Below are 25,231 nucleotides of genomic sequence, written 5' to 3' on the forward strand. Positions count from 1 at the left end.
AGGAAAAATCATGTATGATGAGATAGTAGACAACCAGTCACTCATTTAATGCACAAATAGGTCAAATGATAGTAAAAAATATCAAGATGCCAGTGAATACTTACATAAAATATAGGACCAAACATTTCACAAAAAGAAGAAAATGACTCACATAAACATAAAAAATTTCAACATTCTTAATATTAAAAAATGCTAATAAAAAGAAATAGCTAGCTTTTTCTGACAGTCACTTTGTTTTTAATGACTATAGTAAATGCTAATGAGAGTGGGAAAAATGATGACAGATACTGTTTTACAGTTCTAGGAGTTGTGCCAAATCATTCAAACTTTCTGTAGAGTTATTTAGAAATCAGTTTCACTCTAACCATGTCTCTGTCCTTCCTCTAGTAATTCTTACTTAAGGAAACCAGGCAAGTCAAAATTATATACAATGTAAATTATAATAGTCAAAACAATGGAAATGATTGTTTTGATTAAAGTAGTTGCTGATTAAGAATATTTGGATATACTCAAATGATGAAATATAAAACAGCTATTTAAAATTATAAAGCATTTTGAAATCATGAGAAAACATTTTAGAACAAGCAAACAGTAGTTCAGTGTATGGTGGCTTTCACTGGCAAAAAAAAAAAAAAAGCAACCCTAAAATGCGAAACTGCTTATATGACATGATCTCTACCGTATAAAAATTATTTTAAGAGACTCAAAAGAAATATGCTAAAGTTTTACCAGCTTATGTCTGAAATTGCAACGATCTCTTTTCTTTTTTTGCGTGATTTTCTTATTGCTACAAATTATAGCAAGTAAGTGTCATTTGTATGATCAGAAGTTAAATGTTATCGCTAAATGATGTCATCTTATTGTCCTTGGGTCAACAGACAATCACATGCCTGGCAGCCATTGCCTGGAAAACAAACTCTTCTCTTTCACTTGAGAAAGTGCAGGTTGAGCCACCAAAGTCTGGGGAAGTTCGTATTAAGGTAAATTTAAATCTTTGAACTTGTGCTTGTGAAGGCAAGTGTGGGGAAATATTTCATGTATCAAGCTGTTCCCAGTGTTCCAGCGCTCCCACTACTGATACTGAAACAGCTAGTCCGTATCCCTGCCTGTATGCTTTCTGGCTGAATTCCAGGCAGAGCAGTAATACAGTGGCTATGGTACCGGAAATGTTTCATTTCTATGATCAGTATAAGTGGATTGAGTCTATCCACAGACAAGACAACTTGGTCTATTAACTGAGAAGTTTTAAAACTTTCAATGCCAATTAAATTTTGCAACAGTTAAACTCAAACACATTTTACATTATTAACTTAATGTTTTCAATATGCTGGTTTAAAATCGATTTTCCCAGAGGACTGGGAAAACATTCCACAAAACTGGGCTTAAAATTTTTGGTTTCTCAATGGTGGTGCTATGGATACCTGGTCAAAATTCCTTCATTGGATAGAATAGACTCTCATATTGCAAAACTAGTTGATGACACAGGGTGTACAGAGCAGATTTCAAAAAGCCTAGTTTATTTCCGTATCTGATCATCCACCATGAGAGTGCGTGAGTCATTTTAAGTCTTTGAGTCTTCCTTTTCTGCATCTTTAAATTAGGGGTAATTAGACCTGTCCCGTGTTTCTCTGAATATTATTATAGGGATCAAATGAGGTCATTCATGTGAAAAAAATTATTCATAATAAGTTTCAGACAAAAGAAAAATTCCAAACTAATTTATCCTTGGCCACTTAATTCCTACCCAGATCATATCTACAGGGATCTGTGGTTCTGATGATCATGCTGTAAAAGGAATAATCCCACTGAAGTGTCCCTTCATCCCAGGCCATGAAGGAGCTGGAATTGTGGAGAGTATTGGCGAAGGAGTGAGCTCAGTGAAACCAGGTAGGAAATGGGCCACAAAAACCTCTGCACAAACAACCCACCACTAAAATACATTAGCATATTTACAGGAGAAATAAGTTGGTTTGCCTCTGAATTGTTTTACCTAATCACATATCATGGTAGTAAATATATCCAGTGATTCCAAGGGTCACACAGTTTCTCTGCTGTGAGTGCTAGCAATCCAGAGAGGCAGTGGCTGAGCTAAGTGACTAGTCACAGCAGAACAAGAATTGAGATAGGACCAGTGTACTTCTAAACAGATTAAAATCTCCTTAGGAGCAGGGGCTGCTTCTTTTTTTTCAAATAGATAATAAAACTATATTATAAACATTAAACTTTCTAAGTGACTAGATTTTAATTGTTACTGAAACTAAAAGAAATTATAATTACATGACACAATAGAAGTGTTAGCTAATATGAAAATGGCAATCATATTGCAATATAAATGTATCAAATCAATATAAACTTACAATTTTGTTTATCAAATATATGTCAGTGAAAACTTTTTTCTAATGAATTATTTGTCAGCAGAAAGGGAAATTTTATAATCTGGCAAGTTCATTTATTCTGACATAGCTGCAGAAGAATTCACTGTTTCCTTTTTTATTGAAATACAGCTGACACACACACAATACTATGCTACAGGAGTTCCCTAGCAGTGCAGTGGCTAGGACTCCATGCTGTCCTGCCAACAGCCTGTGTTCAATGCCTGACTGGGGAACTAAGATCCTATAAGTCTACACAAATACATATATGTGTGTGTGTGTATCAGTTCAGTTCAATTCAGTCACTCAGTCGTGTCCAGTATTTTGGGACTCCATGGACTACAGCACGCCAGGCTTGCCTGTCCATCTCCAACTCCCAGAGCTTTCTCAAATTCATGTCTATCAAATTCATGCCATCCAACAATTTCATCCTCTGTTGTTCAACCATGTCATCTTCTGTTGTCCCCTTCTCCTCCTGCCTTCAATCTTTCCCATCATCAGGGTCTTTTCCAATGAGTTCTTTGCATCAGGTGGCCAAAGCATTGGCCACAGCTTCAGCACCAGTTTTCCAATGAATATTCAGGAAATCCAATGATTTCCTTTAGGATTGACTGGTTTGATCTCCAAGGAACTCTCAAGAGTCTTCTCCAACACCACAGTTCAAAAGCATCAATTCTTTGGCACTCGATTTTCTTTATAGCCCAACTATCACATCCATATGTGACTACTGGAAAAACCATAGTTTTGACCAGATGGACCTCTGTGGACAAAGTAATGTCTCTGCTTTTTAATATGCTGTTGAGGTGGGTCATAGCTTTTCTTCCAAGGAGCAAGCATCTTTTAATTTTATGGCTTCAGTCACCATCTGCAGTGATTTTGGAGCCCAAGGAAATAAAGTCTGTTACTATTTCCATTGTTTCTCCACCTATTTGTCATGAAATGATGGAGCCGGATGCCATGTCTGAGTTTTTGAATGCTGAGCTTTAAGTCAGCTTTTTTCACTTTTCTTTTTCTCTGTCATCAAAAGGCTCTTTAGTTCCTCTTCACTTCCTGCCATAAGGGTGGTGTCATCTTCATATCTGAGGTTATTGATATTTCTCCCAGCAATCCTGATTTCAGCTTGTGCTTCTTGCAACGTGGCATTTCACATGATGTACTCTGCATTTAAATTAAATAAGCAGGGTGACAATATACAGCCTTGACGTACTTCTTTCCCGATTTGGAACCAGTTCGTTATTCCATGTTCAGTTCTAACTGTTGCTTCCTGACCTGCATACAGATTTCTCAGGAGGCAGATAAGGTAGTCTGGTTTCCCATCTCTTTAAGACTTTCCCACAGTTTGTTGCGATCTACACAGTCAAAGGTTTTAGCATAATCAATAAAGCAGAAGTAGATGATTTTCTGGAATTCTCTTGCTTTTTCTATGATCCAGTGAATGTTAGCATTTTGATCTCTGTTCCTCAGCCTTTTCTAAATGCAGCTTGAACATCTGGAAGTTCATGGTTCTTGCACTGTTGAAGCCTGGCTTGGAGAATTTTGAACATTACTTTGCTAGTGAGTGAGATGAGTGCAACTGTACGGTAGTTTAAGCATTCTTTGTGTGTGTGTGTGTGTGTGTGTATACACACACATATAATGCTAGTTTCAGGTGTGTTGCAGAGTGGTTAGATATTTGTAGACATCACAAAATGATTGCCATGATAAGTCTTAACCATCTATCCCCAAAAAAGTTATTTTAATATTATTGATCATATTCCTTTGCTGATATATTACAACCCTACACCTTATTTATTTCATAACTTGAGATTTGTACTTAATCCTCATCACCTCTTTTGTCCTCTCATTCCCTCCCCTCTGGCAACCTCTCTGCATCTATGGATCTGTTTCATTTTGTTTTGTTTTGTGTTTTAGATTGCACATATATGTGAGATGATACGGTAATTGCTTTTCTCTGTCAGACTTCTTTCACTTAGCCTGCACGTGTGTGCTCATTCTCTCAGCAGTGTCTGACTCTTTGTGACCCTGTGGACTGTAGCCTGCCAGACTCCTCTCTCCATGGAGTTTTCCAGGCAAGAATACTGGAGCAGGTTGCCATTTCCTCCTCCAGAGAATCTTCCCGACCCAGGGATCAAACCTGTGTCTCTTGTACCTCTTTAATTAGCAGGCACATTCTTTACCACTGCACCACCTGGGACAACAGCATTTAGCATGCTGCTGCTGCTGCTGCTAAGTTGCTTCAGTTGTGTCTGACTCTGTGCAACCCCATAGACGGCAGCCCACCAGGCTCCCCCTGTCCCTGGGATTCTCCAGGTAAGAACACTGGAGTAGGTTGCCATTTCCTTCTCCAATGCATGAAAGCATAACACTTTCTAAATTTATCCATGTTATTACACATGACAAGACTTCATATTTTTATGGCTGAATAATATTCCCCTGGGTGTATGTATATGTGTGTGTATATATATATATATACACACACACACGCATATGTATAGTATATATACATACCACATCTTTATCCATTTGTCGATCAGTCGTGTCCGACTCTTTGTGACCCCATGGACTGTAGCCTACCAGACTCCTCCCTCCATGAGATTCTCCAGGCAAGAGTCCTGGAGTGGGTTGCCATTTCCTTCTCCAGGGGATTGGATATTCCTGACCCAGGGATCGAACCCGGGTCTCCCACATTCCAGGCAGACGCTTTAACTTCTGAGCCACCAGAGGCCCCAGGTACATATATATACACACACACACATATGCATATTATATATACACACCACATCTTTATCCATTTGTCAATCAGTGGGCACTTAAGTTGCTTCCATACCTTGGCGATTACAAATAATGCTACAATAAGTCTTGGTGTTCGTGTATCTTTTTGAATTAATTGTTTTCTTTGAGTAAATTCCCAGAAGTGAAATTGCTGGATCACATAGAAGTTCTATTTTAATTTTTTGAGGAACATCCATATTGTTTTCCATAGTTGCTGCACCAATTTGCATTCCTACTAACAGTGCATGAGGGCTCCCTTTTCTCCACATCCTCATCAACACTTATTTGTTGTCTTTTTGATAGTAGTCATTCTGACAGGTGTGAGGTGGTATCTCACTGCGGTTTTAATCGTCTGTCTGTTGGCCATCTGTATATGCCTTCTCTGGGAAAATGTCTGTTCAGGTTCTCTGTCCATTTTTTAAATCAGGTTGCTTGTTTTCCTGATGTTAAGTTCATTGTTGTATAAGCTCATTGTATATATCGCGTGTGTGTGTTATTATGTTGTCATGTCCAACTCTTTTCAACCCCTTTGACGATAGCCCTCCAGGCTCCTCTGTCCATGAAGTTCTCCAGGCAAGAATACTGGAGTGGATAGCCATTCTCTTCTTCAGGGGATCTTCTCAACCCAGGGATGAAACTTGTGTCTCCTGCATTGCAAGCAGATTCTTTACCATCTGAGCCATCAAGGAAGCCCAAATGTTGTATACAAGCCCCTTATCAGATAGTGAAGTCACTCAGTCGTGTCTGACTCTTTGTGACCCCATGGACTGTAGCCCACCAGCCTCCTCTGTCCATGAGATTTTCCAGGCAAGAGTACTGGAGTGGGTTGCCACTTCCTTCTCCAGGGGATTGGATATTCCTGACCCAGGGATCGAACCCAGGTCTCCCGCACTGTAGGCAGATGTTTTATCATCTCAGCCACCAAGGAAGTCCCTTATCAGATATATTGCTTGCAAATATCTTCTCCCATTCAGTAGGCATGCCTTTCATTTTGTTTATATAGCTTCCTTAGCTGTGCCTGAGTCTTTTAGTCCAATGTAGTCCCACTGGCTTGTTTTTTGAGGGACAGCTCTCTCTCTCTCACTCTCACTCTCTCTGTGCTGCTGCTGCTATATATATAGTGTCCCCCACATACTTAGCATAGTGCCTGCTCAGGTTTGGAATGCATTGAATGATTGACGAATGAGTGTTCGACGAATGAATATTCTTATCAAGTAGAATATATTAGTAGAACTTTGTTGACAGGATGATAATGATATTTCAAAGAATCAAAAAAAGTAAACACTCTTCCCCAGGCATATCAGAAAGGACCTTGACACAGCCATTCTTAGCACATCTGAAATGGTTTAAAAAAATAAGAGCAATCACACATGTGAAGAGTCCATGTGTGAGCTTCATGTGAAGGGCATGTGGTCAGGATATTCACAAAGCTATCGTCAGGGTATTCATTTTGCAAACAATGATCGAGGTCCTGCCATGCCTCTGACACTAGGCCTAGTGGGAGGGACAAAAGCGAAAAGACACGGCCTTCTCCACAACTCCAAGAAGATAATGCCAATCGTTAGGGAGCTAACTCCTCTTTAACTAACAAATCTCAGTGAAAGTTTTGTGGAAAATGATGACTATTTGAGAGAAAAGATAAGGCAGCAGAATCTGAGTTTCTCCTGATTTTGAGATCCAGTATCCTTGGAATTTTTTAGGGCCAGTGAAGTTAAGATGTTCCTTATCTAAACTTACAAGGGACTTTTTAAAATAATTATTTATTTGGCTGCACCGGGTCTTAGTTGTGGTATGCAGGATCTTTAGTTTTGGCGTGGGATCAAATCTGACCCACGGGATCAGAGGGTTCCCTGACCAGGGATCAAATCTGACCACGACTCCCTGCATTGAAAGTGTGGAGTCTTAGCCACTGGACCACCAGGGAAGTTTCATAAACTCAAAGAGATTTTTAATGCTATCTGAACTCTGCAAGAGGCCAAAGGGGATTATAAATATATGTAAGAACCGTACACACGTTTAGGGAAGAGGTTATAGACCTTTGACAAGGCTTTGTACAGTTTTATAAGTCTGTGATGACTGTGTTCATTAATTCTCTTCACCTTCCCAGCCTGTAACCCTAGGTCCCAGGAGGGTTAATTATTGGACCCACACATAATCAGTATGCACTCTAAAACTGTGCAACCGAAAAACCACCCTCTGTAATAAGCGCTCCAGAAGCGGCCTCTCTCTGCAGAAAGAAAGCTATTCCTTTTACTCTCAGAACTGAGAATATCTTGAGCCACAGCCCCCTAAAGAAAACATGTCAGAGACCTGCTGTGGGTCCATGTGCCATCGTGGGGCAGGTAGGCTCAATAGAAAGGTCTCTGCTGTTATCCAGCTTCAGGCAGGTAACGACCGCTGCAGACTTAAATCTTTCAAAGGAAAGCCAAAAGGTTAGAGTAGATGACATCTCTAAGGGTCATTCCCAGTTTTATTAGTTTATTTCCAGAGTAAAAGCAGACCTACAATTACCTATCCAGCAAGGAATATCCCCATATTTCCATCATTTGCCCAAAATAATAATGGGATTTCTGAAACCAGGTTATAGGATTTTTCCTCCAAAATAACCATGGGATATGTTATACTTGTCATAATCTGTCCGCAGCAAGTTATCAGATCATTCAATAAAGTTTTTATCCCCACACTATTGTGTTTCAATAATATTTTAAACTAATGATTTTTTTTCCTATATATAGGAGACAAAGTCCTCACACTTGCTATTCCACAGTGTAGAGAATGCAGTGCCTGCTTGAATTCCAAGGGAAACTTCTGTGAGAAGCAAGAGTTAGTAGATTTGCCCATCTTTTGTTTATCTTGTCACTCTTTATTAAATCATTTTTATTGTGCAAGCACTGACCTGGAGCTAAAGGTGTTCATTTCTCTCTTTACAACTCTATGTGTCTGGGTTGATGCTGTGCCTGTCTGTGTCACTGCTGAACAGCTTTCTACCCCCTTCTGGATTAATGCTGGATGGCACAAGCAGGTTTACCTGCAAAGGAAAAAAGATCTATCATTCTTTCCGCACAAGTACATTCACCGAATATACTGTTGCGCCTGAGATTTCAGTGGTGAAAATTGATGCTGCTGCTCCCATGGATAAGATTTGTGTCATAAGCTGTGAGGTGGCTACAGGATATGGGGCTGCTGTTCACTCGGCCAAGGTGAGGAAAACAGCTGTGTGTTAGTATGTTATAGTGATCTGTCAAGAAAACATAAAAACAAGACCAAAACAGTCCAAATGTTTCAACTGGGGTCAATGGTTCCAAAAGCCTCAATGGTTGTTTTTGTTTCTTTTCTTAATCATACAAGTGTCCAGATTTGATTCCTAACACAAACATGACTTGTGAATTTGTAGGTCACTCCTGGTTCTACCTGTGTGGTCTTTGGACTTGGAGGAATCGGCTCAGCTATTGTCATGGGCTGTAAAGCCTCTGGTGCTTCTAGAATCATTGGAGTTGATATCAATGAGGAAAAATTTCCTCGGGCAAGAGCATTAGGGGTCACAGATTGTCTCAACCCTTCGAATCTCAAGAAGCCCGTCCAGGAGGTGGTCAAGGAAATGACAGGCACCGGTGTTGACTTTGCCTTTGAGGCCATTGGACTCGCAGAAACCATGGTGTGTAGGTTTGGGTCACAGTAAGTAGAAGCAGACCAGCACAATTAAGTGAATATTGTAATAAAGTGAGCTAAGTAATTTTTTGGTTTTCCACCACATATAAAAATTATGTTTATACTATAGTCTATTAGTATGCAATAGCATTTTGTCTAAGAAAAAACAATGTACACATCTTAATTTTAAAATATTGTATTGTTAAAATATGCTAATCATCTGAGCCTTCAGTGACAGTCATTATCTTTTTGTTTTTTAATCTGTTTTATTTATTTATTTATTGTTTTACTTTACAATATATCTTTTTGTAATAGTAACAAAGATCACTGATTATATATCACAATAAGAAATTTAATAATAGTGAAAATGTCTGAGATACTGTGAGAATTACCAAATGTGACAGACAAAAGGAAGCAAATGCTGTTGGGAAAAAAAAATGTGCTGATAGACTTACTCAACACGGGGTTGCCACAAACCTTCAATCCGTAAAAAATGCAATATCTGAAAAATGCAAAGCACAGTAAAACGAATTGTGTCTATAGATGCTTGCTTAGTGGGTGGGGACACACTAAGTATAAAACTCCCCTGAACATATGTTTTGTACCAGTGGACCCCAGACCTAAAAATGGAATGTATAGTCACTCTAAAATATCCATCTTAAAAGTCAAAGCAATATATACTTTAAAGACATGACACTACAATATATGAAGTTTAAACAAGCACTATTTCCTTTCCTGTAGTCCTAGCTCTTTATCCATGAACATGTTTTTATATTTAAGTATCAACATTATGTAATTCACATATGATATTCATGTGTGTTCTGTGTCAGAACCATTCATTATTTGAAAAATGAGCCTATGCACCAGTATGTTAAGTTCAGGGAGAATAAAGTAGACCCTAGACTCGGAACTGGAGAAGGCAATAGCACCCCACTCCAGTACCTTGCCTGGAAAATCCCACGGACGGAGGAGCCTGGTGGGCTGCAGTCCATGGGGTCGCTAAGAGTCGGACACGACGGAGCGACTTCACTTTCACTTTTCACTTTCATGCATTGGAGAAGGAAATGGCAACCCACTCCAGTGTTCTTGCCTGGGGAATCCCAGGGACGGGGGAGCCTGGTAGGCTGCCGTCTATGGGGTCGCACAGAGTCGGACACGACTGAAGCGACTTAACAGCAGCAGCAGCAGACTCGGAACTGACAGGGTAGAGGAAAGAATTAGGCATTTGATTCACTTCAGCGTGTATCTAATGTACGTGGTTAAAGGGTGAAGGAAGTAGATGCAGTGATGCAACAGGAAAGAGACACAGGCAAAATGCAGGAAGGGGAGAGATAGAAGGTTAAGAACCAGAAAAGGAAGCAAAATAGATTGACGTGAAGTATACTCTACACCCTTAAAATACTTGTTTTTTTTTAATGAAGCTTCACACCCACATATGTATATATATTTGTTTTTATTAAATATAAATGAACTGAACAGAGTTATACAAGTGAGAAGGTCAGGCAAAGAATAATAGTATGTGTGGTCTTTGAGGTGGCGGGTAATTATTAAATAAACACACAGTACTTACTCTGTGCCAGATAACATTCTAAATGTTTTAATCACTTAAGCCTTGTAACAAATCTATGACATAGGTGATATTACTCTTCTTTTTACAAATAGACATAGGGAGCTTAAGTAACTTGCCTAAAGTCACACCGTGGCAGGGTCTGTGCTCTTTACCACTAAACTCTGCTGCTGCTGCTGCTGCTGCTGCTAAGTCGCTTCAGTCGTGTCCGACTCTGTGCGACCCCGTAGACGGCAGCCCACCAGGCTCCGCAGCCCCTGGGATTCTCCAGGCAAGAACACTGGAGCGGGTTGCCATTTCTGGTTCTCTAATGAGATTCCATCACTGGCAATGTTGAAGCTGAGCTCAAAGTAAGTAGCATCTGCCCAGGAAGAGGTCTGAAATCTAGGAACTCCACAGTTCCTTCCAACACTGCAGATAGTTGTTACTTATGTATGGGCATCTACTTATGGTCATTTTTCTCATTATCAGGTTGCTGCTTGGGACTCCTGCCACCTGAGCCACGGTGTCTGTATAATCATTGGAGTGTCTGCACCAGGTTCAAAGTTTTCCCTTTCTGCTCAATCAGTTTCCACTGGACGGACACTGAAGGGTACATGTTTAGGAGGTAAGTCAGTTGTTTTTGCTTTCACAAAATCTCTTTCAACTTTGTAGAAACATGTAATTCAAAAATGTTCTCCTTGGGGAAACAAACCTATAAAGGTATAAGTTTTCAAAGACTTCTCCAATGAATTGGTATATTTTGCAGATTAGTTAATTTAATTAAATAGGTTATTTTTTTTTTACATTTAAATAAAAATTTTTAAATAGTTTCTGGGTTTTCCTACAAAATAGTTTCTGGGTTTCCCCAGTGTTTGGAATAATCCAGCTAAGTTCAGTTCTGCACTGGTGGACTCAAAGTTTGTTGTGCTATTTTAACAGCAAGGCTTTCTGGATAATTACAGGCACCAACTTGGTATTTGGCACTGATATTTGTCTTCCCATAGGAGCCCTTATTTCTGAGCAGTACTGACCAATAGCTTGCTAAATTAATATTCCCATCTCCATCCATTGCTCTGATCAAAAGTTCCCATGCCATCTCATTGTGTGTGAATAGAGAGATGAGGAAATAGTTGTATAATGTTAAACCCAGGAGGTGGGCTGGAGACTCTACTTTATTTTTAATTAGTTTTTAATCCAATAATGTGTGAATATTGACCCAATTTTTTTCCAAAGATGTTCTAGGTAACAGAACTGTCTATAGCTGCCACACTTAGCAACAAAAGCCAACAACTTCTGATGTACAAATGAACTCATCAATGGCAAATTTTCAGAATACTTTACCCATCTCCACAACTTACTTATTTTTCTTTTGGTTAATTTGATATTTCTCAAATCTTGTTACAATAGCCTTTTTATTTTGCAGATTATAAAACCAGAGACTGTTTTCCCCAACTAGTGACTGCTTACCTACAAAATAAAATTAATATAGATCCATTAATAACCCATCAGTTGCCTTTTGACCAACTCCACAAAGCTTTCGAGTTGTATCATGCTGGAAAAACGTGAGTGTTTTCTTTGATGAACTTCTGTACCCTGAACTCACAGAAAAAAATGACTTTTCAAACATTCCTAAGTGGTTTTGTGAAAAAAAGATGGCTACTTGAAGACCTTCTTTCATATACTCTATCCTATTTCCTGTTATCACAAGGATAAGAAAAGGTTTCATCTGCAAGTTCCTCTTTGGGAAAGACCTGTATTAACCTATCTCAAAGAAATGTTTGAGGAGTCGGTATAACACTAAGCACCAGTCTACTCCACATTGGTCAATTATGCATTATTTTTCTGGTTAGAGAAATGATCTAGAATAAATGAGTTGACATTACCACCATCATAAAATCTTACAAGGATCTTCAAGGCAAAGGTTCAGACTACCCAAGGCACAAAGCCTTTCTATATAATTTCTTGACAAATGTCAGTATGCTCCAGCTAGCATACCTTTAGGGATGAAGTGTTTACTCAGTGTGTTCATTTATATACTCAGTGCATATTGAGTGATGGTACACTCTTTGCCAGGACTGTCCTGAGTGCTAGAGACAGTGGAGAGCAAGTAACAAGGAGTAAATGAGGAATTACTTCTGTGATGAATTCTTTGACTTTCTGATTCTGGTTCTTAAAAACATCTCTCATTCCTATTCTCTCCCTACTTCTCTACTTACATCGTTTGCTTGTTTTATGATTTCTTTTTATTTTAAGATAGGTATTTAAATTTTAGCCTGCTATATACCTTCTTGGTTTAGACCTAGCATGTCAGCCCATTTAAATCAAGAAAGAAGAGTCAAGAAAACTCATCTAAAATTTTAGAAACAAATAATAGAGGAGGGGAATGGATCTAACAGGTAGCACACACACTACAAACAGAAAGAAACTAAGGAACCCATTTATTCTTCCCTAATTAGACATGGTATTAGATTCTAGGATTGATGGAAGCTGATCAGAAGCCGTAGCAAAGGGTTAGGATGTCTTTGTGATTATGTAGCCAGAAGGAATGGTGCTCAAAGCTGGGGTCTTCCTATTATAGCTGATTTGGGGTCCTGTTTTCACCCCATCCTATATTTCTTATAGGTAAACTAGATAAAGGTGGAGTCGGGTGGGGATAGGCAACTCAGTTTTTCAATACAGGGTGTAATTTGCTTTGCTGATATCACTGTTTCTCAGGGAATTCAACTGCTTTATTATTACACTTCTGTGTTTCAGGATACGCTGTGTTCTGCTGTTCTGAGATCCCAAATAATGAAAGGTACAAGAATATCCTTGGGGAGTTTATTCCTTTCCTGTTTCGCTTCCCTGATTGTTTCAGTGCAGTGAAAAGAGCAGCAAAAATATGGAAATGCAGTGTGATTATAAAAATGAAAAAAAAGTTCACCTTGAATTTAATTATAATAAAATAGCCTCTTAGAGAATAGATGTTATATAATTCATTTTGTGACATTAAAAAAAGGGATGGTGGAAAAAAAAAGGGATGGTGGGATTTGATTGACAACATTTGTGATATGTCCATCAACCCAACTAATCTCTGTCATCGGTCCATGAACGTTGTCCCTGAGTTATCCCTTATTCCTATTCTCAATATACAGGTTTCTCTGTATCTTTCACACCACTCCAGGGTTTACCTGATGATTTTCCTGTTTCTGCAATGCATGGGGTCTCATAAATTCTTGAAAGGCTCTCTCAGGACACAGTGAGCCATTTTCTATTCTGGGGTCTTCGTACCATCCTATGCCTGCAATGCCCATGACATGCTGAGGCACAGTTCCCATCTGTGCTTTCAAACAGAAAAGCATATCTGGGAAATCTTGCCACCTGCACCCCGAGGAAGCATGTGTAGGACTCTTTAAGAGAAACTCATCTACGACCTCATAACTTCCTTTTCAAGTCTTTTTCTCTTCACTAAACAAATATAATTATTTCCTCACTAAGGCTGGGAGATTGGGAGAAGGATAAAAACAGCTCCTTTTATCTAGTTTTGTCCTTATGCTTTTCATCTGTTCTTGAGTCATTTACATTCTCCTTAAACTTTTGCTGTTGAAACAAAGAAATCACAAGGAAAATTTCTTTTATAATCTTGTTTCATTTGTAATATCCCTTCCTGAGATTTGAGCTCAAAATGTCCAGCTGACTTAATGAGGGAAGGTCCAAGAATTTTAAAAAAAACACATGAAAATTTTTCTTAAGTGAATACTTTAAATACAATCCTGCCAGGCTATCTCTGTCACCTTAACAAGCCCTTCCCTCTCTGAGTATCAACTGCCACATTGTCAAGTGGGAAAATAAGAGTAATGTTATACGATGATTTTCAAGACTGGAGATCACTTGTATAAATGAAATAAAATGAAAACATAAAATTTTAAATAATAGAATAATTAAGATCTAAGGAAAGGGAAAAGAAAAGGCAAAGAAATTAAGGCATTTTAAACTTAAGAACTTAAGAATAAAAATTATAGAATTCAAACATTCTAAAGAATAGAAAGACAAGGCTAGGAGAAACTGAGTTTCAAAAGAATATAATAACTATTTTGTTACGTAGATAAAAGCTACCAATGTGACCTAAAATCATGAAAAAAATTAGTAACAATGTATTCTTAACAAAACACAACTGGAAAAATAAAAGAGCTGATACCAGAGTTGTATCAGAAGCTTGGGGTTGGAAATACCCAGCTACCAAGAACTGTCCCCCAAGCTGGAAGACTTCTACACTTGAACAGAAGCTTGGAAAGAAAAACCAAAACAAAAACCCATGAAACACACAGCAGGGCCAGGAGAAAGACGCACTTAGATGGAAGGCTTTTCCCGAACCTCACTGTCCCCAGACACGATTAGAGAGACAGTAAGTTGATTCTATTGCATCAAAATTATTGCCTCCTCTTTTTTTTTTTTTTTTTTTTTGTTGGGAGCATGGTGCAACATGCAGGATCTTAGTTCCCTAACCAGGGGTGGAACCCTCGTCCTCTGCATTGGAAGCATGGGGGCTTAACCACCTGACCACTAGGGAAGTCCTTGTTGCCTCTTATCTGTCTTTTCCTCTGTGATTGATCTTTGAACAGTTCTATAAAAAGAGTCCTAGTTAGGCATATTTCTATAGCTTTCATAATATCTCTTTGCTACCTCATAGCCCTTAGGGTGTTTCCTTCTATTTCTGACACTGTCTTCAAAATGTCACCAGTTATTCATTTGTGAAAACATTATATCACACACTCACTTCTGCTTTTTTTGTGGCCAGTTGTCTCATGTTCTATCCCCCCAGGACAGTTGAGCAGGTTTTATGTTTTGTTTGTTTTCGAAATAAAATGGACAAAGAATTTTTAATTTCATGGCATCTTTCTCAGATTTCAAGAAGTCAGAGTGCTAGGGGGGTCATTATTTCTCTTGTGAGATCACAATAGCACTATCACACTTTATTAAGAGTATCTCCTGGTTTACTGTTTCGGGCATATCGTATCTTTATCCCCTGTATCTGGTACAAAGTAAGCGCTCAATGAATTTTTTTGAGAGAATAAATCACAAAAACTTAATGAAAAGTTAAGAAGTTTTGTTCAATACTTTAGGCTAAAACAATGATTATTTTCAGAAATAAGGAAGGCAGAGAAGCAGGAAAAAAGGAGAACAATTCTCTGAGAACCTCCAATTCAGAAAGCATAAGAATAATGAAGATGTAGGAAGAAGAGATGATAGAACAAAGCTAAAATGGATGAGAATTTGTGTCCACTGTTATGTTTAAAGGTAAAGATTAACAGCTGCCTGTCTGATGATTTCAATTTTTATCCACTATATACAATGGATGCTGGAAGTTCAAAGAGTTATATAAACTTCCTAAATAAGCCACCAGAGTATAATGGAGTACTTACAAAATACCAACCACTGTGCTAAGTACTTCACAATCATCATATAATCTTCACCTTAGCCCTATGTGTTCGGGAATATTATCTCCACTCCATGGATGAAATAACTAAGATACAGAGAGACTGATTAATTCTCTCACTATGAAATAGCTATGTGGCAAAACAAAGACTGAAATATAAGCAATATAAAGGCTGTGCTCTAAATCATTTTTCTTTATTACCACTTAGCAAGGAGTTCATAAACAATAGGGATACTTAATATTTATTATTGTGAAAGTGTTTGTCACTCAGTCATGTACAACTCTTTGTGACTGTAGCCCACCAGGTCCTCTGTCCATGGGATTTTTCAGGCAAGGATACTGGAGTAGGTTGCCATTCAATTCCCCAGAAGATCTTCCTGACCCAAGGATTGAACCCAGGTGTTCTGCATTGCAAGCAGATTCTTTACCATCTGAGCCTCCAGGGAAGCTCAATCATTTATCATTATTATTATTCCTGTATTTGTGGTATAAATAAATTGCTATGAGAAAAGCACAATGGATATGATCTTGTGACACAAAAGCTCCAAAAACTGAGTAGAGAGTGAAAAGATAGACTGAATTCATTTCAGGTTGTGAAGGAAATGGGACAGTAGGGAATGGAAGGAACAGGCAGTCAGGGATTCTTTTCATGCCACGAGTTTAAAAAAAGGAAAGAACTGAGGCTTGATGTTTTAGCAGCTCTGCTTTTAAAATGCAACCGAAGTACATATGGATATGGACATAGATACAGATATGTATATGGATATGGAACTCCTGACTGCCCAGGTGTTCTTCCCAAGCTCACAGGACAGAAAGCTAGACCCAGCTAGCTAACTTTCATTTCTTACTTCTCACAATTGAGAGAAGTAGAGATTGAATAGAGGTGGAAGGAAAACAGCATATATGACTTTAATCAGATTTGCCCCCTTTCTCCTTGTCAATATACTCCATGACTGTAATAAACCTGTGAAGTACTGTTAATTCTTGGTGTTTTCAGCTGCACCATAAACTGGCGGTCTAATATCTCTATGTGTGTGCTCATGTCCAACTATTTGCAACTCCATGGGCTGTAGCCCACCAGGTTCCTCTGTCCATGGGATTTCCCAGGTAAGAATCCTGGCGTGGGCTGCCATTTTCTTCTCCAGGAATCTTTCCAATACGAGGATCAAACCCATGTCTTCTGAGTTTCCTGCACTGGAAGGCAGATTTTTTTTTACCACTAGCACCTCTTGGGAAGCCCCCAGCTAGCTAATATCTAACAAAGTTATTTTTCATTCCTCTAATCTGAGTTGTAAGGAGATGAAGATCTTTTACCTTTCACTTTACTTCTAATGTACTAATGTGAATTTTTAGTATAAACTAAAAATGCATAACTGAAATATACAGAAGTGATGTAAAAACAAACACTGAATACATGGATTTTCAAAATATATATGGCTTTGAATTCTAAATCCTAAAAGATGATGCTGTGAAAGTGCTGCACTGAATATGCCAGCAAATTTGGAAAACTCAACAGTGGCCACAGGACTGGAAAAGTCAGTTTTCATTCCAATCCCAAAGAAAGGCAATGCCAAAGAATGCTCACACTACCTCACAATTGCACTCATTTCACATACTAGCAAAGTAAAGCTCAAAATTCTCCAAGCCAGGCTTCAGCAGTACATGAACCATGAACTTACAGATATTCAAGCTGGATTTAGAAAGGGCAGAGGAATCAAAGATCAAATTGCCAACATCCATTGACTCATAGAAAAAGCAAGAGAGTTCCAGAAAAACATCTACTTCTGCTTTGTTGACTATGCCAAAGCCTTTGACTGTGTGGATCACAATAAACTGTGGGAAAGTCTTAAAGACATGGGAATACCAGACCACCTTACCTGTCTCCTGAGAAATCTGCATGCAGGTCAAGCAACAGTTAGAACTGGACATAGAACAACAGACTGGTCCCAAATTGGGAAAGGAGTATGTCAAAGCTGTATATTGTCACCCTGTTTATGTAACTTCTATGCAGAGTACATCATTCAAAATGCCAACCTGAATGAAACACAAGCTGGAATCAAGATTGCTGGGAGAAATATCAATAACCTTAGATACACAGATGCACCACCCTTATGGCAGAAAGCAAAGAAGAACTAAAGAGCCTCTTGATGAAAGTGAAAGAGGAGCATGAAAAAGTTGGCTTAAAACTCAACGTTCAGAAAACTAAGATCATGGCATCTGGTTCCTTCACTTCATGGCAAATAGATAGGGAAACAATGGAAATAGTAACAGACTTTGTTTTGAGGGGGCTTCAAAATCAATGCAGATGACTGCAGCCATGAAATTAAAAGATGCTTGCTCCCTGGAAGAATAGCTATGACCAACCTAGACAGCATTTTAAAAAGCAGAGACATTACTTTGCCAACAAATGTCTGTCTAGTCAAAGCTATGGTTTTTCCAGTAGTCATATATGGATGTGAGAGTTGGACTATAAAGAAAGCTGAGCACTGAAGAATTTATGCCTTTGAACTGTGGTGTTGGAGAAGACTCTTGAGAGTCCCTTGGACTGCAAGGAGATCCAGCCAGTCCATCCTAAAGGAAATCAGTCCTGAATATTCATTGGAAGAACTGATGCTGAAGCTGAAATTCCAATACTTTGGCCACATGATGTGAAGGAAAAGACCCTGGTGCTGGGGAAGGTTGAAGGGTGAAGGAGAAGGAGACAGCAGAGGATGAGATGGTTGGATGGCATCACTGACTCTATGGACATGAGTTTGAGTAAATTCCGAGAGTTGGTGATAGACCAGGAAGTCGGGAGTGCTGCAGTCCATGGGGTGGCAGAGAGTCGGACATGACCGAGCAACTGAACTGAACCAGCCTTGAATCACAACTAAATAATATCTTTAAGGTATGAGACTCTGCTAAATATAACAATGACTTCTGAAAATTTCAGACATAAAACAAAAGCAAATTAAATAGTCAAATGTAGTTTTGTTAAAAAATAAAAATTGTGAAATATTCTAAATGGAAGGGAACTGAACATCCATTGATTTCATTAATCTGTGGAGTTCATATACCCCACAAAGCATAGCTTTAAATGATACAAGTAACTAAAGCCAATGTTCGACATGTTATACTAATATTGGCTCAAGTCCCCAATTTTAAAAACCTGGGGATGTGCCTGTAATGAATAGGAAACTTGCTTATCTTGTTTACCTTTTAAATATGAATGACTATCTCAGAATCTTGCTCACAGTAAGAGGATCCACTGTTATTTACAATAATGAATTAATGAATCCATGGATGTGAGGAGGCCACTTTTTCTGAAGTGGAGGGACAATATCTGAAGTCTGGTCAGAGTTATCTAGAATTCCAATAATGGAATTCTTTAAGATTTCACGTTAGAAATTTTGATAAAATTTCTGAATTTGGGGTTGAACGTGTGCAACATAGATCTATTGCTTCTTAGCTTCTAAAATGTGCCCAAACTAATCATATAGTCATTAGCATTATTAGTCATCCTATAAAAACACATAAATATTCGTATCTTAGTGCCTTCCCAAAGTTGAGAAAACGTGAACCCCATTTATTCGTTGGGGCAGAGCCACTAATTATTCTTTGTGTATGTTCTCCCTCTGATAATAAAAATATTGAAATTTAATGCTTTAAATTTTAATAATAAGAACCTTCAAAAATAACATTGAAATTTAGCTTTTTAAAGTAATGATCACTTTCATCAGTCTCACTAACAAATTGGTATGGTAACGTGACCAAATTTTGCTCAATGGGGTTCCAGCAGAAATGATGAATGAAGTACTAGGCGATGCTCCTAAAGGCAACAGCACTTTTCTATTATATCTCCTTCCAGCTAGCTGAGATAGGATCATGATAAAGGCCATCTTAGCCACAAGACAGAAGCTGCATGCTGAAGATGACAGGGCAGCATGATAGTAAGGAGTCTGGGTCCCTGACAGTTGTGGAGCTGCCGTGACAGCGGCAGACAGCCCCCTGGCCATGCATGACAATGAATAAGCTCCCATCTCAGTTAAGCCACTATAACTCGGGTATTTATGTTTGAGCAGCCAAATATGATCCTATCTAATCCACTGGCACCCCACTCCAGCACTCTTGCCTGGAAAATCCCATAGACGGAGGAGCCTGGTAGACTACAGTCCATGGGGTCGCAAAGAGTCAGACACGACTGAGCGACTTCACTTCACTTCACTTAATCCACTGGCAGAAGGTCAGTCATAGTCTGAACAGATCCAACTATCAAGATATTGAAAATTATTAAAAAGCAAAGCATCCCAGATAAGTGAAATGAGAGACTATGAGACTTTTAGCATAATACCCAGCACACAATAGCTGAACTATTACCATGTTTTCAATTATTAAAACAGAACATAAATTTTCATAGAAAAAAAATGGTTTTTAAACACTAAACCAATACTAGTAACTCAGATATTTCTCAAATCTATCTTTTATTCTGTTTTATTATCTGCCATATGCCTAATAAATATGTATGCTACATTGTTCTTGAACTGGAGACATGGTGATCAACAAGGAAAGTGAGATCCCAAGTTTTATTTTCCAGGTATATGGGGAGTGACATAATGAACAAGTGAATAAATAAATGAACAGATTATGAAGGGAGTTATAAAGAAAATAAAAGAGGGTGATGTACCAGAGATATCTGAGAAAAATATTCTTGATTGAGTGATCAGTATATGTGTGGGAAGAATGAATATGAACACATTCAGGATTCTGGGTCTAATAACTGAAAATTTTACACCAAAAAACCACATAGAAGCATAGAATTTTTAGAGCTGGAAGTTAAAGGAGATACTACAGTTCAGTGTCCTCATTTCATAGACAAGAAAACTGAAGTCTGGAAAGTTAAGAACCCTTTCCAACTGGAAAATTGAACTCAAAGTGAGTCTGTACTGCACAGTACAGGCCTTTTTACTCCCAGTTCAGAAATACATTCTCTTCATTAAAGTTGAAGCATTTATAATGGTTACAAAAGGAGAAAGATTGGGGAGGGATAAATTAGGAGTTTGGAATTAACATACACACACTATTATACAAATAGATAATTAACAAGGACCTAGTGCACAGCACAGAGAACTCTACTCAATATTCTGTAATAACCTATATGGGAAAAGAATCTGAAAAAGAAGGGACATATGTATATGTGTAACTGAATCACTTTGCTGTACATCTGAAACTAACACAACATTGTAAATCAACTATACTTCACTATAAAACAAAAATAAGGTGAAAAGATAAATAGAATTACACTATAGATGAAAAATAAAATTTTCAAATATTAAAAAAGAAAAAAAATCTAATCATTTGTAGAACTGCTTCCTAAAAAGGATTTACTTTCGTCAGTTTCCTTTTGGTGGTTTTGAAGTACTTAGCACAAAACAGGCACAGAAAACGTGAGATGAACCACACTGGATTACCTACAATAAATGACTTGATATAGCTGCTTAACTGTCAATCAGATAGACATGCTATGAATGCAAGGATGGAGAAGGGGTAAGGAGAAAGCAGTTATTTGTAATATATATCCAGGCACACTGGTAAATGGAGTTGTGGCAGGCAGAATTCCAAAACATCTTCTATACTCCACCAAGATTTCCTGTGAATTAGATGACTATTATCTCCATGATTATGTTACATGAATAACTAGGGGCTTCCCTAGTGGCTTAGATGGTAAAGCGTCTGCCTGCAATGCAGGAGACCTGGGTTCTATCCCAGGGTTGGAGAGATGCCCTGGAGAAGGAAATGGCAACCCACTCCAGTATTCTTGCCTGGAAAATTCCATGGACGGAGGAACCTGGTGGGCTACACAGTCCATGGGGTCGCAAAGTGTAGGACATGACTGAGCAACTTCATTTTCTTTCTTTCTTTATGTTACTCGGCCAAAGGAGACTGTCTAAATCGACTTGATCTAATTACAAGAGCACTTAAAAACAGAGGGAGAACTCAGAGAGATTTGAAACATAAGGATACAATGCACTAATGCTGGCTTGAAGATGGAGGTGCCATGTGAAGGGCTGTAGCTAACCTCTAAGCGCCAAGAGTGACCCCTGGGGGCAGCCATCAAGGAAATGAAGGCTTTAGTCCTACAATTACAAGGGAAAGAATTCTGCCAATAAACAGAATGAGCTTAGAAGAAGATTCTTTCCCAGAGTCTCCAGATTAAGAGCCCAGCCCAGCCAATCACCTTGATGCTGGGCTCCTGCAGACCCAGTTGAGCCTGCCTACACTTCTGACCCACATTGCTGTCAACTCATAAGTGGGTGTTGTTTTAAGCCACTGCATCTGTGAGGTTTTCTCTTTATTTTGTTACACACACTCACATAAAGATGCAGCTGTCAACATAATTGTTCATATTCAAACCACAATAAGGACATAAAGAGGAGGGTGTTACTAGCCTCCTTTTTCAAATGAGAAAAATAAGAAACACAGAGATGTTAGGTGACTTGCGAAGGTCACACATAGTTTGACTCTTTTTGCAAAGAACACATGTCGTGTTGAGTATGTAGGTACTTAGCCCTCAGAACAACTTGACAGTATTTTAAACTAGAAAACCAGTTATTCTAACTAATCATTCTAATTCATAGATTGGTAAAAGTTAGACATTTTACAAACTCTGTGTGTTTTATTTGGCTCAGTGGTAAAGAATTTGCCTGCCATTTCAGGAGACGTGGATTTCATCCCTGGGTCAGGAAAATTCCCCTGAGGAAAGAAATGGCAACTCGCTCCAGTTTTCTTGCCTGGGAAATTACAAGGACAGACCACGGGGGTCACAAAAGACACTACTGAGCAACTAAACAACAACAAAATGTGTCTCATTTGGATGTCTAGAAGCCTACATTTGTGTTCTTTTTTATCACTTCCTTTTAAGTATTAAATTTAAAGTAAAAAAAAAATCCAGTGTTATTAAAAGTCAACAGGTTTATGGTAATTAGAAGATAACAAAGTCTGTGACTAACCAGTGTAGTATATTCTAATTTTTAATATTTTGTGTTATATTTATCATATGGATTAAAAAATATATTTTGAAATTAGTTTGACTTGCTTCATTTAAGTATTTAAGCACAAATGGTAACTTTAATGCTATGAAGCAAGAAGAGAATGGCATGATAAAGAACAAAGAAGAGTTCTTGGAAAGTTAAAATGATTTCTGAAAAATTTTTTAAATAAAAATAATGTAAAGCTTTAAGAAGAAAACCTTTCAAAAAAAAAGAGAAGACAAAAACACCCCACAGAAATGATAACAGGAAAAAAAGCTAGGAGGAGAAAAACATAATATCAAACATACAACTACTTGAAATTTAAACAAAGAAGAAGCAAAAAGGAAATTATGAAAAAAAATAGAAAATTTTCAAGATCTGAAAATATAGAATGCTTCTCTTTTCACACTAAAAACACCCCTCATCAAGTACCAAAAACAATTAATGAAAAAATACTTACAAATGAATTATTATGATATTTCAGAACATCAAAGCAGAAAGATTTTCTTAAAAAAATCTTTCAGAAAAAAAGCACATCATGACAATAAATTAATAAGTAAATAAATAAAAACAAAATCAGAATGACTTCATACCTCTTATCAGCTTCATTAGTGATATGAAAATATTAACAATGACTTCAAAATTATAATGGAAACTATTCTGAACCTATTTTCTAAATCCAGCTATATCAAGATTGGAGAGATACAGAAGTCTGGGAGAGGTCTAGAGCTCCAGAAAGTGGATTCTGTGCTAAAGAACCTTGGTAAAAGTTAGACATTACTGAGGGTTCAGGCACTACAGATGTCCACAGCATGTATCTAATGTTTAACTTCTGGTTTTTTCTTTTGAAGTTAAATTTAGAAATTATCAGGGAAGCCTGGCATGCTACAGTCTATGGGGTCACAAAGAGTCAGACATGAGTCACCAACGGAACAGCAACAACCACAGAAATTATCAAATTTTACTTCAATACTTGTCATATTAGCAGATATTAATTAGAGTAAAAGTGTTGCAGATGTTTGAAGATTGAGCCAACCTGGGACATACTTGCCATTCAAATTGGCAAAAGCACCAGTTGGTCTTTATTTTTCAATTAATCTTCTTTTGAGTACAGTTTTTACAATGTTGTGCTAGCTTCCACTATACAGAAAAGTTAATCAGGTATCAGTTCAGTTCAGTTCAGTCACTCAGTCGTGTCTGACTCTTTACGACCCCATGAATCGCAGCACACCAGGCCTCTCTGTCCATCACCAACTCCCAGAGTTCACTCAGACTCACGTCCATCGAATCCGTGATGCCATACAGCCATCTCATCCTCTGTCGTCCCCTTCTCCTCCTGCCCCCAATCCCTCCCAGCATCAGAGTCTTTTCCAATCAGTCAACTCTTCGCATGAGGTGGTCAAAGTACTGGAGTTTCAGCTTTAGCATCATTCCATCCAAAGAAATCCCAGGGCTGATCTCCTTCAGAATGGACTGGTTGGATCTCCTTGCAGTCCAAGGGACTCTCAAGAGTCTTCTCCAACACCACAGTTCAAAAACATCAATCCTTCAGCGCTCAGCTTTCTTCACAGTCCAACTCTCACATCCATACATGACTACTGGAAAAACCGTAGCCTTGACTAGTCGGACCTTTGTTGGCAAAGTAATATCTCTGCTTTTGAATATGCTATCTAGGTTGGTCATAACTTTCCTTCCAAGGAGTAAGCGTCTTTTAATTTCATGGCTGCAATCACCATCTGCAGTGATTTTGGAGCCCCAAAATACATACACATATATCCACTCTTTTAGATTGAATCAGATAGACATATATGTATACCTACTGTTTTAGATTCTTTTCCCATATAAGTCATCACTGAGTATTGAGTAGTTCCCTCTGCTACATGGTAGGTTCTTGTTATCTATTTTATATTCAGTGAAAGTGAAGTTGCTCAATTGTATCCAACAATTTGCAACCCCATGGACTGTAGCCTACCAGGCTCCTCAGTCCATGGAATTTTCCAGGCAAGAGTGCTGGAGTGGGTTGCCATTTCCTTCTCCAGGGGATCTTCCTGACCCAAGGATTGAACCTGAGTCTCCTGCATTGCAGGCAGATGCTTTACCATCTGAGCCATCAGGGAAGCCCCTATTTATAGTAGTGTGTCAATTTATCCCCCTCTCCCTTTTTCCTCCTTGGTAACCATAGTTTGTTTTCTACATCTGTGACTCTTTTTCTGTTTTGGAAACACACTCATTTGTACCATTCTTTTAGATTCTCCATATAAGGGATATCACACGATATTTGTCTTTGTCTGACTCACTTCACTCAGTATGATAATCTCAAGGTCCATCCGTGTCTCTGCAAATGCCATTATTCCATTCCTTTTGTGGCTGGGTAACAACCCATTGTCTGTATGAGCCACATCTGAAGTAACATACCCCTCTCCATATCTGATGAATCAGATATACATACATGTATACCAACTGTTTT

General features: G+C 38.3%; 1 protein-coding gene across 1 annotated transcript; it reads left to right on the top strand.

The window, feature by feature from the left end:
• The first annotated feature begins 947 nt into the window (after nucleotides 1-947).
• On the top strand, nucleotides 948-13,301 carry LOC138442888 (alcohol dehydrogenase 6-like). Its single transcript, XM_069595017.1, has 7 exons — nucleotides 948-980; nucleotides 1,749-1,887; nucleotides 7,880-7,967; nucleotides 8,125-8,344; nucleotides 8,539-8,799; nucleotides 10,831-10,966; nucleotides 13,096-13,301. The coding sequence occupies exons 4-7, from the start codon at nucleotides 8,147-8,149 to the stop codon at nucleotides 13,287-13,289; spliced, it is 789 nt and encodes a 262-aa protein (XP_069451118.1). The 5' UTR covers nucleotides 948-980; nucleotides 1,749-1,887; nucleotides 7,880-7,967; nucleotides 8,125-8,146; the 3' UTR covers nucleotides 13,290-13,301.
• The last annotated feature ends 11,930 nt before the right edge of the window (nucleotides 13,302-25,231 follow it).

The sequence above is a fragment of the Ovis canadensis genome, chromosome 6 (assembly GCF_042477335.2).
Source record: "Ovis canadensis isolate MfBH-ARS-UI-01 breed Bighorn chromosome 6, ARS-UI_OviCan_v2, whole genome shotgun sequence".
Lineage (NCBI taxonomy): Eukaryota > Metazoa > Chordata > Mammalia > Artiodactyla > Bovidae > Ovis > Ovis canadensis.

Excerpts from the sequence above, each read along its gene's own strand:
- LOC138442888 (XM_069595017.1), top strand. The coding sequence starts at position 8,147 with ATGCTGGATGGCACAAGCAGGTTTACCTGCAAAGGAAAAAAGATCTAT. Across the intron at positions 8,345-8,538 it reads CTGCTGTTCACTCGGCCAAG|GTCACTCCTGGTTCTACCTG; the intron begins GTGAGGAAAACA and ends GTGAATTTGTAG. Across the intron at positions 8,800-10,830 it reads TTGGACTCGCAGAAACCATG|GTTGCTGCTTGGGACTCCTG; the intron begins GTGTGTAGGTTT and ends TCTCATTATCAG.